The 16,301-nt window shown below is 60.8% G+C and overlaps 1 protein-coding gene across 2 annotated transcripts; it reads left to right on the top strand.

The window, feature by feature from the left end:
- The first annotated feature begins 66 nt into the window (after window positions 1-66).
- LOC149521322 (uncharacterized) lies at window positions 67-12,640 on the top strand. Of its 2 annotated transcripts, none has more exons than XM_089773834.1 (3): window positions 67-2,564; window positions 5,947-6,060; window positions 9,968-12,640. In XM_089773834.1, exons 1-3 carry the CDS (start codon window positions 2,507-2,509, stop codon window positions 10,186-10,188), a joined length of 393 nt encoding a protein of 130 aa, XP_089629960.1. In that variant the 5' UTR covers window positions 67-2,506; the 3' UTR covers window positions 10,189-12,640. The 2 variants fall into 2 exon arrangements, 1 of the variants encoding a protein (XP_089629960.1); XR_016348010.1 differs by lacking the exon at window positions 67-2,564 and adding an exon at window positions 2,575-4,032 and having other exon boundaries at window positions 9,968-9,986.
- Window positions 12,641-16,301: the final 3,661 nt, after the last annotated feature.

Raw genomic sequence — 16,301 nt, 5'->3', positions numbered from 1 at the left:
TATAGCAGGGGAAGGGTCACTCCCTCGATTTCAGTGCAGTTCCTCCGGATTTTCACCAGTGCAAATGTGATCAGAATCAGATCCTGAGGCTGACTTTTATAGACACCAAAACTCACCAAAAATTCATTTTAAAGGTATTAATATCCAGTGCCTTCGGGTCATGTACTTTGTCGTTTCATGCTCGTTTAAGGGGATGTTCTCAGTTCAGCTTATTTTGGGGGTTTACATGGTGGCATACACTTGGAGCAGGCTGGCTGCAGAAGGGAGGATAGAGGGTTGTAATCAGATCAGGAGATAGGATTCAGTGCTAACCCCAGCTCTGATACTGATTCCTTTGATGGCCTCAGGTAAATCACTTAACCTCTTCTCTTTAGCTTCTCCATCTGTAAGAAGGCGGATGTTTTCCAGCCTGACCTGTGAGGGTCTAGGAAGCCTCACACAATGTAGATGCCCAGTGTTAACAATAATTACTGTTAATCCTCAGGCTGGGAGATTTGGATGGAGGATTTGGGACCGGGAGAACTGGATCCAGGCGGAGCTCCATCAAACGGGAGGAGGCGAGTTCCTTTTTTTAGCACTGTCAATCAGCTTTATCGGTATTTTAAACCCCCTGCAACGTCAGTGCTGCTGAAGCTAAGAAGCATTCTATACACAAAAACCGAGACTCTGCTGTGCCCGACCGCGCTGCGTTTTCAGCAGCTCGGTTCCCCTTGCTGGGACAGAGCAAGGACGTGGGAATTGCAGGCAATTGCTGAACTGCTAAGTGCCCTGCTGGTTTGCCTTGCATTCCCCTGCCTCTCCCGTCTGAGAAATCCCTGCACCCTCCCAGACTGGAAACAAGCAGGAGGGGATGAAATCCAGTATGTGCAGGCTGAGCAAGGGGAGGTGCATGTGAAAGGGATGTAAATAAACGGTCCTGGATACTCCCCCCCAAGCCCCGTGGGAGGATCTCCGAGTGCTTTGGCAAGGGGAGAGCAGGGGGACTGGCCCCTCCTGGAGCCGGTAGGAAAACTGAGCCGCAGAGTCGGTCCAAGGTCACCACGGTGCAGGTTAGCTTGAGTATCCTGTCTCCGAATTCCCCGCATGAACCAGCGTCTCCTGAGCACGTCAGTGCAACCTTGGCCCGGGGGCAATGCAGATACCGGCAGGGAGCCTTTTGCATTCAGCGCCGCCTGGGGGAGTGTGGTTTGATAAGCTGGACATGGTGTGTCTGAACGAGCCTGTTTTCACCCACCTCCTGCTCCCTCGCTCAAAGGAGAAGCATCCGCACGGCGCTCACTACAGACGGGACGGGACTTGTTCAAGCCAGGCACAGCGTTACTATTGGGGGGCATCACGTTGCCTGTATCGATGTAACACCCGCCAGGGAGAACCAAACCTGCAGCCCCTGGAACTCAGGGCGTGAGCCTCTGCAGCTGGAGCTCAAAGCCACCTGGCTCCCTGCTAAGGCTGCAGGGCAGACGCCTCTCGCTCTGTCAGTGGTCTCAGGGCCACTGCGTGGGCCAGCGAGCCACCCCCTGTCGGTGCGTGGGACATTCTACTGGCAGGCACGAAGACAGAGCATCTGCCCCAGGATAGTGTGGTCAGGTGCTTTGCTAGCAGCCAGGCCCCTCCAAAGCCACCCGTGGGGCATTACGTACATCACGGAGGCCACGTCTTCAGTACGCAGATGGACACTGCTGCCATCGAGCTTCTGAAGTTCGGTTTAGTGGGTCTAGCACAGGGCTACTCAACCGTGGAAGCCCCGGGGGGCCACAGCACACACCGAGGGCCACAGCTTAGGTGTGGTTGCATAGATATGCACATGCATATGCAGATAGCTTCTTTCACCCTGGCGGGCATGAATACAAAGCACTTCCCACAATGCCCCGGGGCTCCTGGCACCTCCCTGGGGGCTAGAAACGCCGACACCCTGCACCTGTCTGGTCCAGCCGGCCTGTCCGCTGGCGTCTTTCAGTGCTCACCCCGCCTGGGAACCGCCTCGCCATTGGGGAGCGCGTTCCCAGTGGAGGCCACGTTCAAAGGATCCCACCCACGGGCCGTGTGTTGAGCCCCGCGTGAACCCAAACCGCCCCGCGGGCCGTGCGCTGAGTAGCCCTGGCCTAGCATTTGTCCTGTCAGCCTCCCGCTGTGGAGACGGCGCGGAAACTCGAAAGAAGGTGCCTCGACTCCGCCGCGTAATTGCCACAGCCGGAGCCGAGTGTCTGGGTCGGACCGTCCTGAGCAGCGGCCCTTCCTGATTCGCTCATTCGCAGGGTAAGAACAGCCTTGAAAACCAAGTCCTGCCTCGGGAGGCCCGGAGCACGGCCACCGTCACCCGGCTCCGGCTGTAGGCCTGGCAGTGCCCTTGGGTTCTGCAGCCTGTCCCAAGGGCTCAGAAGGTATTAACCACCGATTGTGCACTAAGCGTGTTATCCCCAGACAGCTGATCCAATCACGCTGGTAGATTACTTGGAAGACCTTAATACAAACCAGAAACCGTCCTGAACGGTCCAGAGACCCGGCAATGGCGGCGATGAAGACGCTCCTGGCCCTGGTCATATTCACCTCCCTGGCGGCAGAAAGTAAGTTGAAATGGTATGGGAGACGTAACCGCTCTCGGCACAAACTGCAGGGTGTCAGCTGCCAGGTGGCGTGTCAGTCCCGTCTTGTGTCCCGCTGTGTAGCCGTGTAGCGTGTCACGTCGCCTGTCGGACAGCGCGCCCGGAGAATTCCCATTGTGTAGGGCAACTAAAATGATGAGGGGTTTGGAATGGGTCCCATATGAGGAGAGGTTAAAGCGACTGGGACTTTTCAGTTTAGAAAAGAGGAGACTGAGGGGGGATATGATAGAGGTCTATAAAATCATGAGTGGTGTGGAGAGGGCCGATAAAGAAAAGTTATTTATTAGTTCCCTAAATAGAAGAACTAGAGGACACCAAATGAAATTAATGGGGAGCAGGTTTAAAACTAATAAAAGAAAGTTCTTCTTCAGACAGCGTGTAGTCAACCTGTGGAACTCCTTGCCAGAGGAGGCTGTGAAGGCTAGGACTATAATAGAGTTTAAAGAGAAGCTGGATAAATTCATGGAGGTTAGGTCCATAAAAGGCTATTAGCCAGGGGATAAAATGGTGTCCTTGGCCTCTGTCTGTCAGAGGCTGGAGAGGGATGGCAGGAGACAAATCGCTTGATCATTGTCTTCGGTCCACCCCCTCTGGGGCACCTGGTGCTGGCCACTGTCGGCAGACAGGATACTGGGCTAGATGGACCTTTGGTCTGACCCAGTACGGCCGTTCTTCTGTTCTAAAGTGTGTCCTCTTTCCGGGCTGGAGGGGAGACAGCCCTTCACACTTTCTTCTCCGGCACCGTTGGAAGGCGGCGTGAACTCCACTGGAAACGCCGGAGCCAGCGTCTCTGAAGAGAGGTGGCCGGTTCCTGGTGTTTGGGGGGCGGGTTTGTTCCCTGAGGGGGGGGGGTGCTCGTTGCCAAGATGCTGGGTTCGAGTTTCAAACTTGGCTCTTCGGTGTCATCCCGTTGGAAAGCAGCGTGTGCGCAGGCAGCCCGAGAAGCGGTTTTGCTGCGCCAGGGGCTGTGCTCTTATGCGGGGGGTGTTACGTGGGGCCCCTGTGGTGCAGGACGACTGGCTGCTGGGCGACGGAAAGGGGGGGCCCAGCAGCTGACGTCGGCCCCTTTTATTCACTCACTAGAGGCTGTTCTGCACTTTCTCCAAGGATGGTTTCTCCTCCCAGCTGGCGAAAGCTCCTTGTGCCTGCTCCTTTCCCATGCGGGTAGCGACCGGGGGGAAGGGGAGCACTCCTTCGGCTGCCTGGATGGGGCTGCAGTCAGCCCGGGGGGCCAGGAGAAGCGGTGACGCCGGGGGGGATACGGCTCAGAACCCAAGAGATGGCTGGTTTGTAGGCAGGGAACAGCTGCAAATGGGGCCAGAACGGCTGAGAGCACCACCAGCCCCCCGGCAGCGCTCAGAAGGGAGGCAGAACCCGCCGCTGGAGACTCCTTCCTGCCCGGAGGGTCGCTCCGGCTGGGAATTGACTGGTAGAAATATCCTGATTTACAAGGGCCGGCTCCTCTCACCCAGCCAGGGGCGGGCGCGATCTCTGCCGTGGGTGGGGCCAGCATAGAGCGGGATCCCCCTGCTCCTAAACTGGCCAGTGACGCGAGGACATTGTAAAGGGGGGTGTTGAAATCCAGCCGCATTACTCGGCCCCCCCGAGGCTGGGAGCAAAGCTCCGGCAGCTGGGAGGCCGGGGCAGGGCTGGCAGCCGAGGCCCCTGGTGCGTGGGGCCAGCCTGCAGCCGGGACCCTGGCAGACGAGGGTGCCAGCAGACACTGCCCCCCGCGGCGTGCAGAGCCCAGGCAGCTGACACCTGGGGCAACAGCTGGGACCCGGCACCCAGGGGATGGCAGAAAAGCCCCAGCATGGGGGGTGGCGTCTGGGAGGCTGCGCCCCTGCTCCCTGCCTGCATCCTGCCTCTGCAGCCGGGGGCGCATGCGGGGGCGGGGGATGCAGCGCGTATCCGGGGGCCAGGCCTCGCCTGTGCTGCCCTGTCCCACAGCGAACGAGCCAGGGATTTATTAACTGGAACGTGCTGCTGCTTTCCCGGGGGGGGGGGGGGGGGGGGCTGGTCCTGGCTGGACTCTGGCCGGGGCAGCCCCGCTCCCCCGGGAAATTTGGCCCTTTGCTCCCCGGGAACAGAGCAGCAAACCCAAGCAAGCAGCCAGGGGCTGTTCAAACCCAGCCGCCCCCCCCCCCCGGCCCCCCGTGGTCCCCACAGCTCCGCTTCTGGCCACTAGACGGCTCTGTTCAGCTGAGCAAGCGGGGCCGGCCGGGCGCAGTGGGGCACACGCCGGGCTGCCGGGTCGGGTACCTGGCGAACGCCCGTGCAGCGGGGCGATGCTCCCCCGTCACACCCTGGGCCGAACAGCGCCGAGTGCCATCGCTGGCCCCCATGACGGGAGCCCCAGGCACTTGGGTGGGTGTTTTACCCTCTGCCTGATCCCCCAGCGCGAAGGCGCAAGGCGCTGCACACGACAGAGCTGCGATAGGTCAACGCGCAGGGCAGGCCTCGTGCAAGCGGGGCCGCCATTGGCGTTATGGACTTAAGAGCCAAGCCAGCTGCTCGGGGCCCCGCTGGCAGGCGCGGAGAACGCTCTGGAGGCGGCGTTCCCAGCACCGGCGGGGCGCAAGGCCGGAGCAGCACTGGCGGCTGGCAAGGCCGGGGGGGCTTTGCTCCTAGTCCCCGAAGCAGAGCGCCCCAGCCCTTGGCACGTCCTCCTCTAGCGCAAGGCTTTCCCCTGTGGACGGCCCCGGCAAAGCCTGACCGCGAAGGGCGGGAAGGGTCCCCAGGCACTCACAGCAGCGTGTCAGGGCAGTGTCTCGCCCCGTGGGACGCGTACCCTCAGGGCTTCTCGAAAAGTCTGGGGGGACGCCTGCACCACTGCAATTTGGAGAAAACTGAATTTTGGTTTTCAGTTTCACAGCGCTGGATTATTTTTGTACTTTTTACACTCAAAAATGTCATCGCCCACCCAGCTACAATTAAGTTGTTTAAAGAAATGTGTTGCAATGGTAGAAAAATTTGGTGTGTGTCTGAAAACTGTAGGTACTGGGGATACTTATAATTTTTTAAAGCGGTACTTTATAAAAACGGGTTGAGAGACACCGTGTTCTAGCTCATTTCTGAACCCAGTTACAGTCCTGGTGTTCACCACATCCTCTGGCGAGGAGTTCCACAGGTTGACTGTGCAGTCGGCATTGGTGGAGGCAGGCAATGAGGCTTGCTGGAGCTAGGACTTCTAAGCCGGTACAGGAGCTCCTGGCAGGCACCTGAAGCAAGCTTGCTTGCTGACACGCAGCACAGTGTGGCCACCTCCCAATACTCCTGCTGCTTAGCCAGCAAAGCCCCGCAGGGCAGGCCGGGCCTCGCTCACTCTCCCCGCTTTGCCCAGGGACAGCGCTCAGGTGTCACAGCTGCATCGCCGCGAGCGAGGCCGACTGCAACCAGCAAGGCTCCCAAAGCTGCCCACAGGACGCCCAGGCCTGCGTCACCATCACTGCCACAGGTAGGTCCCTGCGGAGAGGTACCCTGGCTCGGCGGTGAGGGGCCCAGCGCAAGGCAGGTCACCCCGGGATTATCATTGTGGGCGGGCGCAGGGCTGTGTGTGCTGGGCCTGAATTCTGCCGCTCTCCTTTAGGGCATCCTGCTCTGCCCCCCTCTGGGTGGGGCTTCGTGTGTGTCACGGCTCAGGGTGCTACGAGCGGCAGGGGCGCCGCACTGCAGCGTTCCTGTGGCCACCTGGCTCCTGCGCGGGTTTGCCAGGAACCCGGCACCCCCAGGTACTGCCTGGGAACAGCCGGCTGCCAGCAAAGGAGAAGAGAGATTGAAAAGGGGACGGGAAGGGAGGGGGTGTTGGAGGCCTGAGGGAGCGCTCAGGACCGGGCAGTCCTCCCGGCTGGGGCGCTGGCAAGGTAGGTGGGGGCCCAGGCTGGCAGAAGCGGGTGGCAAAGCTGTGGAGTGAGACAGAGCCAGCTGGGCGGGGAGAAGCAGCTGAGAAGTGGGGGGGGGGATGGAGAGGAGAGAATTGCGGGGGAGGCGGTGGGGGGGGAGCCAAGGTGCCCGAGAACGGGGATGACTCCGGGAAGGGCACAGACAGGCCCCCACGGGGCGCAGGAGCTCGGCTGGGCGGGGGGAGGGGGAGCTCAGAGACAGAACAGGCGACGGGGGGTTATTTTTAAAATGTCCATTTTCGGTTTCAATTGGTTCCAGGGAAAGGAGCAGCAGGTTCCCCAGGGGGACCCTCTGCAGCTGTGCAGGCGGGTGGGGGGGGGGCTGCTCAGAGGCCGGCTGGGCCGGAGGGCGGGAGCGGAGGCTTGGCAGAGCCGGGCTGCAGCCCCCTGCTCCCGCAGCAGCCCTGCCGGAAGGACGCAGCAAAGGCTTCCACGTCGCAGTGAAGGCCAAATGGCAAACAGAAGCCTTGGGCCATCCCGAAAGTCCACAAACCCTGCCTGAGACCTAAATCTCGCATGCGGTCAAGGGGCAAGCTGGAGCAATCTGCTGAAAGGCTCCCGCAACCAAACCGCCGGCGCCCGGGCTACGGGGGCCGCTGAGGAGCTGTGGGAAGGGCTCTAGGGCTGGCCGGCTTTGGCTCTGGGACTGGCCGGCTTTGGCTGTAGGGCTGGCCGGCTTTGGCTCTGGGACTGGCCGGCTTTGGCTCTGGGACTGGCCGGCTTTGGCTCTGGGACTGGCCGGCTTTGGCTCTAGGGCTGGCCGGCTTTGGCTCTGGGACTGGCCGGCTTTGGCTCTGGGACTGGCCAGCTTTGGCTCTGGGACTGGCCGGCTTTGGCTGTAGGGCTGGCCGGCTTTGGCTCTGGGACTGGCCAGCTTTGGCTCTGGGACTGGCCGGCTTTGGCTCTGGGGCTGGCCGGCTTTGGCTTTAGGGCTGGCCGGCTTTGGCTTTAGGGCTGGCCGGCTTTGGCTCTGGGACTGGCCGGCTTTGGCTCTGGGACTAGCCGGCTTTGGCTCTGGGACTGGCCGGCTTTGGCTTTAGGGCTGGCCGGCTTTGGCTCTGGGACTGGCCGGCTTTGGCTCTGGGACTGGCCGGCTTTGGCTCTAGGGCTGGCCGGCTTTGGCTCTGGGACTGGCCGGCTTTGGCTCTAGGGCTGGCCGGCTTTGGCTTTAGGGCTGGCCGGCTTTGGCTCTGGGACTGGCCGGCTTTGGCTCTGGGACTGGCCGGCTTTGGCTCTGGGACTGGCCAGCTTTGGCTCTGGGACTGGCCGGCTTTGGCTCTAGGGCTGGCCGGCTTTGGCTCTGGGGCTGGCCGGCTTTGGCTCTGGGACTGGCCGGCTTTGGCTCTAGGGCTGGCCAGCTTTGGCTCTGGGACTGGCCGGCTTTTGTTTGCCCGGAGAAGCACTACATGGCAGGGCTGCCGGGCAGCTGGCCTGGCTTCACAGGGGCAGGGCACGTGCCGTGCTCAGCAGGGGCTCCTTGCGCGGCGCAGGGTCCTGCTCGTAGGCGCGGTGGTTAGTTCACCACTCTCTGTACCCAGGATGAGGCCTGGCCCAGCCGGCTTGTTTGCGCTGAGACAGCGCTCGGAGACTCGGATCTGTGCTGCCCGAGGGGACCGGCTCTGGGCAGACTTGGCTGACTTCCTGCCTCGCACAGGCCAGACGCTCCTACCCAGCGACTCGGCGCCCAGCCGGAGCCTGTGGGCGAGCTAGAGTTGCTCCTTTAGAGAAGAGCCCCCCCAGACCTAGAGACTCCACCCCACACAACCCACCACGTCCCTAGGCGGGTCGTTCACGGGGCCTGCTGGGTACAGCGCCTCCCGGGACTGAACTGGGCAGGACACCCGGCGGCTTGTGTCACTCGGGTTCCATTCCCCGGGGATGGGCCTGGGCGAGGAGCCGTTCAGCTCCAGCAAGCCTGTGAGCTCCTCAGACGGGTCAGCTGGGATGGTTCCAAGCTCTGTCCCAGATTTCCGGCTGGACTCTCGGCACGGCCCGGAGGCAGGGCCGCATTGTGACTTTCGTGGGCCCGAGGCACTTTTGCCTTCGTGAGCCCCTTCCTCCATTTAAAAAAAAAATTAAAAATTATTTTTGATCTTACTTTAAATACTTCCACATTTTATTTTTTTCCTGTTTTTGGCAAAATGTAATAGATTTTCATGGGCCCTAAAAGTTCATTTTTTTCTTCTGATTTTAAAAGAAATTAAAACATTTTCGTGGGCCCCTAAAAGTCTCGTGGGCCCTAGGCCCTGTCCCAGGGACTCAGCAGTATTGAAGCCCCTGGAGGATGGTGCCTTGTCCTCACTGTGGGTCAGTCCCCCAGCTACTAATGGGGGAGGCGTGTCCCGAGAGAGCACGGAGACTCGTGTCTGAGGTGCTCAGAGTTCGGCAGGGAATGCTCCGGCTGGGTGAAGCTGAGGCTCCTTTCCAGCTGTGGGAGCCACACGCCCCGAGCAGAAGACGTGAAGGCGTTTGTTGTTCGTTCTTTTCGGCTGGCGTATGCAGCAACACGGACAGTCGAATTCAGCTGGTGGAGGGGCTGCTCCTCAGGCGTGAAGGGAGCCTGAACGCCACGGGAATTCCCAAGGTCCCCTCGGGACGCCTGGGGAAACGGGCCGTCCTGCCTCGTGAGCGAACGTCTGTGCACAGACTCAGATTTTTGTAATGGGAATTTGGTGAAAAGTAAAATGGCCCCATTTTCTACTGGATTTGCCCCGGGGGAACGTGGCTCCCCGAGGAATTCCCGAGCTCCGACATCTTCCTGATTGCATCCCAGGCGGAGATGGGTGGAGTGCGCCTCTCGGGCTGCAAAAACCGAACTCGGCAAAACTCCAAAACGTGTTGCTGTTTGGGCGACTGGGCCTCTTCCCAGCAGTTCCCACAGCTATTGGCAGCGCTGAGGCTGGCTTCTGGTTAAGAAGCAGCTGCTGTTGTGGGCCCTGGTAGCATTCTCCGCTTGGCCTGGGATACGCAGCAAGAATGTCTGGCCTCAGAGACAGTCCTTCATGGTGCGCCGTTGGTCCTCCAGAGGCAAGTCTGACGGCAGCAAGACCCAGCTGCCCACAGCCCGGGAGCAGGAGAGGGGTGTGATCGGAAGCAGAGAGCCGGGTCGGGAGGCAGACGGGCTGGAATTCTAACCTGGGCTCTGACACTGTTTCACGGGGTAGCTTTGGCCTTTCAAGCAAGGTGGCCATGAACCACACGTAGCCGCCCACTGCTCAGGGGACCGTGAGAGCTGCTTCGGGAGGACTTTGAACTCAGGAAGTGGGCGGATTATCCCCCTGGCTAGCGGTGCAGCTCTGCCTTGCTGTCTCGGGTATCTGTCTCCTGGCAGAGCATCAGTCCGGGGCAGCGACGATATTTTGACTCCAGTTCTCTAGCAGAAAGGAGCTCGCTCGCCCACCAGTCCCGTAACCGGCTGCCATGCCAGTCTGTAACAGCCTCGCCGCCTGTGTTTCTTTTCAGAGAGCGTCATTAAATCTTGCTCCTACAAGTCCTTCTGCGACCAGGCGAGGCCCCGGCGGGCGAGCGGGGCCACCGTGAAATGCTGCTTCAGCGACGACTGCAACGGGCCCCAGCGAAGCACCAGCGCTGGGACGCGGAACACGGGGGACGCGACCCCGTTTCACTATCCCGTCTTCCTCCCGGTGGCAGTGGTTGGGAGGCTGCTGCTGAGTTCGCTGTGACGCGGTGGCGTTACGAAAGCTCGGCTCTTGCACCAGTAAAGGAAATGCAACACGCCGGGGGAGCTGTCAGACCCGCGTACCTGCGAGCTGCAGTGCTGGCTGGTGCTAAACCCTTTAGCAGCCCCGTTCGCCCTAATTTCTTCTGGCTCTAGCGCCAGGGGGTCTCTGTTTTCTGCTTAAATCGCCAGACAGCCGCCAAATAAACTCAGCAGTGGAAAAGCGCCTTCGCAGACCCTGCCGTCCCTTCCACAGCGAAGTGGGAAGCCAGCCCCAGACCAGGGCCTGGGCCTGCTCTTGAGCTGCTGAGTAACGAGGCTCTCAGCTGGGCCAGGCGTGTCGGAGTGCTGCATGGTGCGCCGCGCCGCACAGCGCTCCTGCGGGGACGCAGACACCCAGGGCCAGGTCTCCCAAGTCTCAGGCCAGGTCTGCCTGGTGGGGGAAGGTCGAATTAAGAACCGTAACTCCAGCCACCTTCATTACGTGGCGGGAGTCGACGTGCCTTCATCTGAGGTTCCCACCATCCCCCTGGCGGGAGGCCGACGGGTGCAAACGCTCACGCCGGCCTCTCTCTCCTTGTAGGAGCAGGACTCGCAGAGTCCCAGGGCGGCAGAGACCTGGGGAGGCACCGAGTCCAGCCCCCTGCCCAAAGCAGGACCAGCCCAACTCAACCAACCCAGCCAGGGCTGCGTCAAGCCGGGACGTAACATCCTCTAGGGATGGCGATTCTGCTCCCTCCCTAGGGAACCCCTCCCAGCACTTCCCCACCCGCCTAGGGAAATCGTTTTTCCTCATATCCAATTTAGACCTCCCCCTGCAACTTGAGACCGTTGCTTCTCATTCTGCCCCCACTGAGAACAGCCTCTCTCCAGCCTCCTGGGAACCTCCCTTCAGGGGGTTGCAGGCTGCTCTCAAATCCCCCCTCACTCTTCTCTTCTGCAGACTAAACAAACCCCAATCCCTCAGCCTCTCCTCGTAGGTCATGTGTTCCAGCCCCTCATCATAAGGCGCCCTCCAAGTTCGATTTAGTGGGTCTTTACTAGACCCACTACATCAAACTCCAGAAGCTCCGATGTTTTCCCCCTAGTGAAGACATGGTCGTAGGCTAAGCGCTGGTCACCCTTCCTTTACAAGGAATCCATAAAAAGGCCAAATATCAGCCTTGCCCAGCAAAGGGCTTGGGCATGACTTGGGGGGTGATGCCCTGGGCTGGATGTTCCTGCTGTCAGGCCTACTGAGGTTGGGGGAGCGGTTTCTCTTTCCCTGACTATATAGATGTGGGCCTGGCCCAGACTAGGAATATCCCCACTGCTGAGGCTGAGCGACTCATGGCCCTGCATGAACTCTGGGTACACTGCCTGGGAGGCTGTGTCCCTGCTGTGCCCCCCGCCGGCCCCAGCCAGATGGCTCCGTGGAGATGACGCGCTTCTTCCGAAGGAGCCTCACTTCTGAGCGCATGTTCCGTGGTCACAGGAGTTCTGTGGCCGCGGGGACTGGAGCACTGACTCTGCTGCGGTGACTAATCCATCGGCTTGGTGCAGCCGGCTGGGGAACGCTCGCTTTCCTCGTCCCGCCCCGCTGCGCTGGGAGCCCGGCGTGGAGGGCGTGTCCTGCGTGTGGCACGTGGCCAGTGTATGTGCTACGCTGTGGCAGCCCTTACTGCCCTAGTGGGAGCAGCCACCCCACTGTGCAGGGCAATACACAAACTCATAGGCCGGGGCAGCCCTGCCCTGAAAAACTATCAGTCAAAGAGCCCAGCAGCTGCCCCATGGCAGAATGCAGCCGCGCACGGTGCAAACAGGGCGACTGGGACAGACCCTTGTGGCTGGGTGGGTATTAAACCCCCGGCTCCTGGAATCATGTTATTTGAGAATCTCGGCTGCTGGTTAAAAAGAGGAATGTTTCTAGACCTCATGATTGTGGGGGAAAGGCTCGAACACGTGACCCCTAAAAGCACCAGCAGGCAAACAGCTCCCCCCCCCCCCATTTATTGTGGTTTAGAATCTCGCGATCTTTAAGCCAGTCTCATGGGGACGGGGCTGATTCACAATTCTGAAGGGGAAGGGGGATGCTGATTTCCAAGCACTTTGGAGTTGGCGTTACTGACAAGGCCACATGTTTTCATATGGGACTGGGAAAAGATGGAGGGGCAAGTGAGCAGGAGCAAGGAGAAAACCCGCCAGCTGCTGTGCTCCCCTGTGTGTCTGCATCCAGCTGTCGGCTTGTCTTAGATTTGGACTTAAGTTCCCTGGGGCAGGCACTGTCGTCTTCTTCCTTTTGTGCCGTGCCTAGCGCGGTGAGGGGAAGCCTGGCAGGCAGGGATAAGGAGGCAGGGCATGGAGTTTGGGGCAGAATAGCCATCCACCAACAGACAGCCAGGGCCAGAGTGACAACCTGCCTCTGGGAGAGCACTGATCAGCGCCTTGCTCCTGCAGCCTCCCATCCCCCGGACCCCCCGACCCGCTCCCGCAGCCTCCCATCCCCCGGACTCCCAACCCACTCCCGCAGCCTCCCATTCCCCGGACCTCCCAACCCACTTCTGCACCCTCCTATCCCCCGGACCCCCCAACCTGCTCCCTCAGCCTCCCATCCCCCAGATCACCCACCCACTCCCGCACCCTCCCATCCTCCTATCCCCCGGACCCCCTGACCTGCTCCCGCAGCCTCCCATGCCCCAGACCCCCAACCCACTCCCGCAGCCTCCCATCCCCCGGACCCCCAACCCACTCCCGCAGCCTCCCATCCCCTGGACCCCCAACCTGCTCCCGCAGCCTCCCATCCCCCGGACCCCCAACTCGCTCCCGCAGCCTCCCATCCCCTGGACCTCCCAACCCACTCCTGCACCCTCCCATCCCCCGGACCCCCCAACCTGCTCCCTCAGCCTCCCATCCCCCGGACCACCCACCCACTCCCGCAGCCTCCCATCCCCCGGACCCCCCAACCTGCTCCCGCAGCCTCCCATCCCCCGGACCACCCACCCACTCCCGCAGCCTCCCATCCCCCGGACCCCCACCCCGCTCCCGCAGCCTCCCATCCCCCAGACCCTCCAACCTGCTCCCGCAGCCTCCCATCCCCCGGAACCCCCAACCCGCTCCCGCAGCCTCCCATCCCCCGGAACCCCCAACCCGCTCCCGCAGCCTCCCATCCCCCGGAACCCCCAACCCGCTCCTGCACCCTCCCATCCCTCAGACCCCCCAACCCGCTCCTGCACCCTCCTTCGCACCCAAACCCCACTCTAAGCCTGCCTGGAATTGGTCCTGCCTGGAATTGGTCCTGCCTCGAGCCGGGGGGTGGACTTGATGACCTTCTGAGGTCTCTTCCAGTTCTATGATTCTATGATTCCTGGCAGCCCCTCCCACTGCAAAGCCTAGAGGGGTGCACAGAATGTACTAGCCCAGGCTCCCCTAGGCTCTGGTGTGGGAGGGGAACGTGGGGAGTGTCATTCTGCCTCTCCACTGGGGGCCACATCAGTGAAGGGTGGGTTTTCTTTTCACTTTTGTGTGACCCCGACTGATTTGTCTGTGGGTCAGCGACCCCCCCCCCCGACCCAAAAACGGTTCCCCGGCCCTGGTTTAGAATATGCCTTACCGACCTGCCCTAACCCATCAGTGCAGCCTTGCGTTTAGCTGTGACAGTCTCAGCACCTTTCCCAGGCCTGGCGATGAGCCGGGTGCAGCTCGAAAGCCTCTCGCTCTCCCTCGCTCCCTCCCGCCCGCGCTCTCGCCTGCCAAAAGGAGTTGATGCAATACACCATAAGGCCTCCCCCTCCCTGTCCCAGCTGAATAAAGGGCATTCGTTGATTGTGCGGGTGTGCGCGTGTATTTACCGAGGGCTACTTGTTCACTCGTGCAAGGGCTGCTTTGGTCTCAGACAGGGAAAGGGTGGTGAATACGTGTGTAAATGTGCCTTTGCACAAGCATTCGTGCTGGATGCAACTGGCCTGGACTCTCCAGTCGAGCCGCAGGAACAATAGCAGGGGGCACGTTTTCCAGGGCTCAGCCCCTGGAATGAAGCTTCGGCCAGGCCTTGGGGCCCAGCGTGCTGCGCTCTTCTGAGAAGCCGGCCACTTAATCTGGTGCCCTAATGAGAGCGGAGTCTGGGAAATCTGGCCCCATGTGACTTACGTGAACAATCAGACCGGGAGTGGGGGGGCAGCAAATACCTGAAACCAGCGTGGTGGCAAATAGCTTGTGAGCATCCCACAGGCAGCGATGCGTCAGCATAATTTAGCCGTGAGATAAGCATGGGTGGAGGCTGAAGGCCCAGCTGGGGAATGCATGCTCCAGCCCCGCCCCTTCTGCCTGAGGCTCCGCCCCTTTCATCCAAGACCCCGCCCCTTCAGTTTCCCTAATCCGTCCCCAGCCCTGAAGCCCAATCCTTCCTGGCCAGCTGGACGGCCGGGGCTGGGGTACCACGGCCCCTGCCCTCCCAGACAGTCGGGAGCGTGGGCAGTTGTGGGAAGGCATTAGGTTTTTCCTAATGTCCAACCTAAACCGTCCCTTGCCTGCATCACCCACCGCCCATGTAGATAAGTCAAACTAAGAAAACTAGCTGTGAAAAAGCCACATCCATCTGTGGATAATCCACCTACAGAGTCTCTGTTCAGCCAAGACATGGTTTACTGAGCATAGTTTGCACAACACTTCTCCTACACAGAAACTTGCATCCTGCCACTGCATTAGACAGACACAGTTACCATGGCAGATGTGCTGCTGTGTGTTTAACAGCATAATCCTGCAGCTGTTTACCGTATTTCTTCAATTGCAGCAAGGGAGGTTTAGGTTGGACATTAGGAAAAACGTCCTACCTGTCAGGGTGGTTAGACACAGGAGTAAATTGCCCAGGGGGGTTGTGGAATCCCCATCCCTGGAGATATTGAAGAGCAGGTTGGACAGACACCTGCCAGGGATGGTCTAGACGGTGCTGGGTCCTGCCGGGAGGGCAGGGGGCTGGACTTGATGGTCTCTCGAGGTCCCTTCCCATCCTAGTGTTCTAGGATTCTAAACACGCCTGGTTTTCTGTGTAACTCATAGTTAGCGTCATGTGCTCCGCCATCCCCAGGGCTGGAGAAGCTGCCCCAAAATGTTTGGGGTACAAAGGACTTTTAAAGAGCCAGAAAACGCCCTGGTGCATTAAAAAGGAGCCACCAAAGCAGAGAGCAAGCGAAGCTGCAGCATTTTGCGCCCACCTCCAAAGACATCGGAAAGGGAATCAGGTAAAGCCCCTCTAGTCCTGACTACACCCCCTTCCCTGGGCAGCCGGCTCGGGGTCTTATCTCCTTGGGCAGCCCATGAAACCCCCGTTTCCCCTGCTCATCGGTGGGCCTGACTCTGCACAGCCCCAGGCCTTACTCTCAGATGCCCTGGGCCTGGCAAAGGCCCCCCGATCTCGCTGGCAGACTCTTCCACCCGCCTTGTGCCTGGAGGAAAGGGCCGCGTAGCGCCGGGGTGGTCGCGCGCACGTCGGCTCTTCCAAAGCCTGGGCCAGGGAGGCAGAGGAGCCATTTTCTGGTAGGTTGGAAGTGGTGCCGGCTGTGACCGGCAGCCGCCTTCCCACCCCAGTGGGGGCACGGAGGCAGGGAAGGGCCCTCCCGGTTTGCAGAGAGGGGGTACGTCTTTTTCAGCCTTGGCGCTTCCACGATGTCAGGCAACCTGCCGTGGGGACAAGCCGCCTGGGGGATTTAGACGGTGCAGCTGGTGAATCTGCCCCCGTGCCCGGCCCGGCGGCGTTGCTTTCCCTGAGCGTGCAGCCTGCTTCCGTGGCACAGCGCGTCTCCGGCCAAGGGCTGGCTTCTGGGGGCCTCAGCGCCCCCCCCCGCGGATGGGAGTGTCACGGAGGAAGGAGGGAGGCGAGGGGGCGCTCTCTGACTGTCACCAGAAGCAGGTGGGACTCAGCCAGCGGGGGGAGGGGAAGCCAGGAGAAACGCGAACACCGCAATTTGAATGATTTGCTGGGGCATGACTAATCCCCCATCGCGGCCCTTGGCGCAGACTCCCAGCCCCCTCGCTGTGTGCAGCCTCCAGGCAGCGGGGAAAGTACCCCAACGTGTCTGACAGGTGCTGCCCCTGCCAGCTCGAGCTAGCTCCCTGCTGGCTTCTCCTGCAGCGCGGCCCGCG

This window comes from Pelodiscus sinensis, chromosome 28 (assembly GCF_052426305.1).
Source record: "Pelodiscus sinensis isolate ZL-2025 chromosome 28, ASM5242630v1, whole genome shotgun sequence".
Lineage (NCBI taxonomy): Eukaryota > Metazoa > Chordata > Testudines > Trionychidae > Pelodiscus > Pelodiscus sinensis.
The sequence above is the reverse complement of the archived record's forward strand: the minus strand, read 5'-3'. Positions and strand labels throughout refer to the sequence as shown.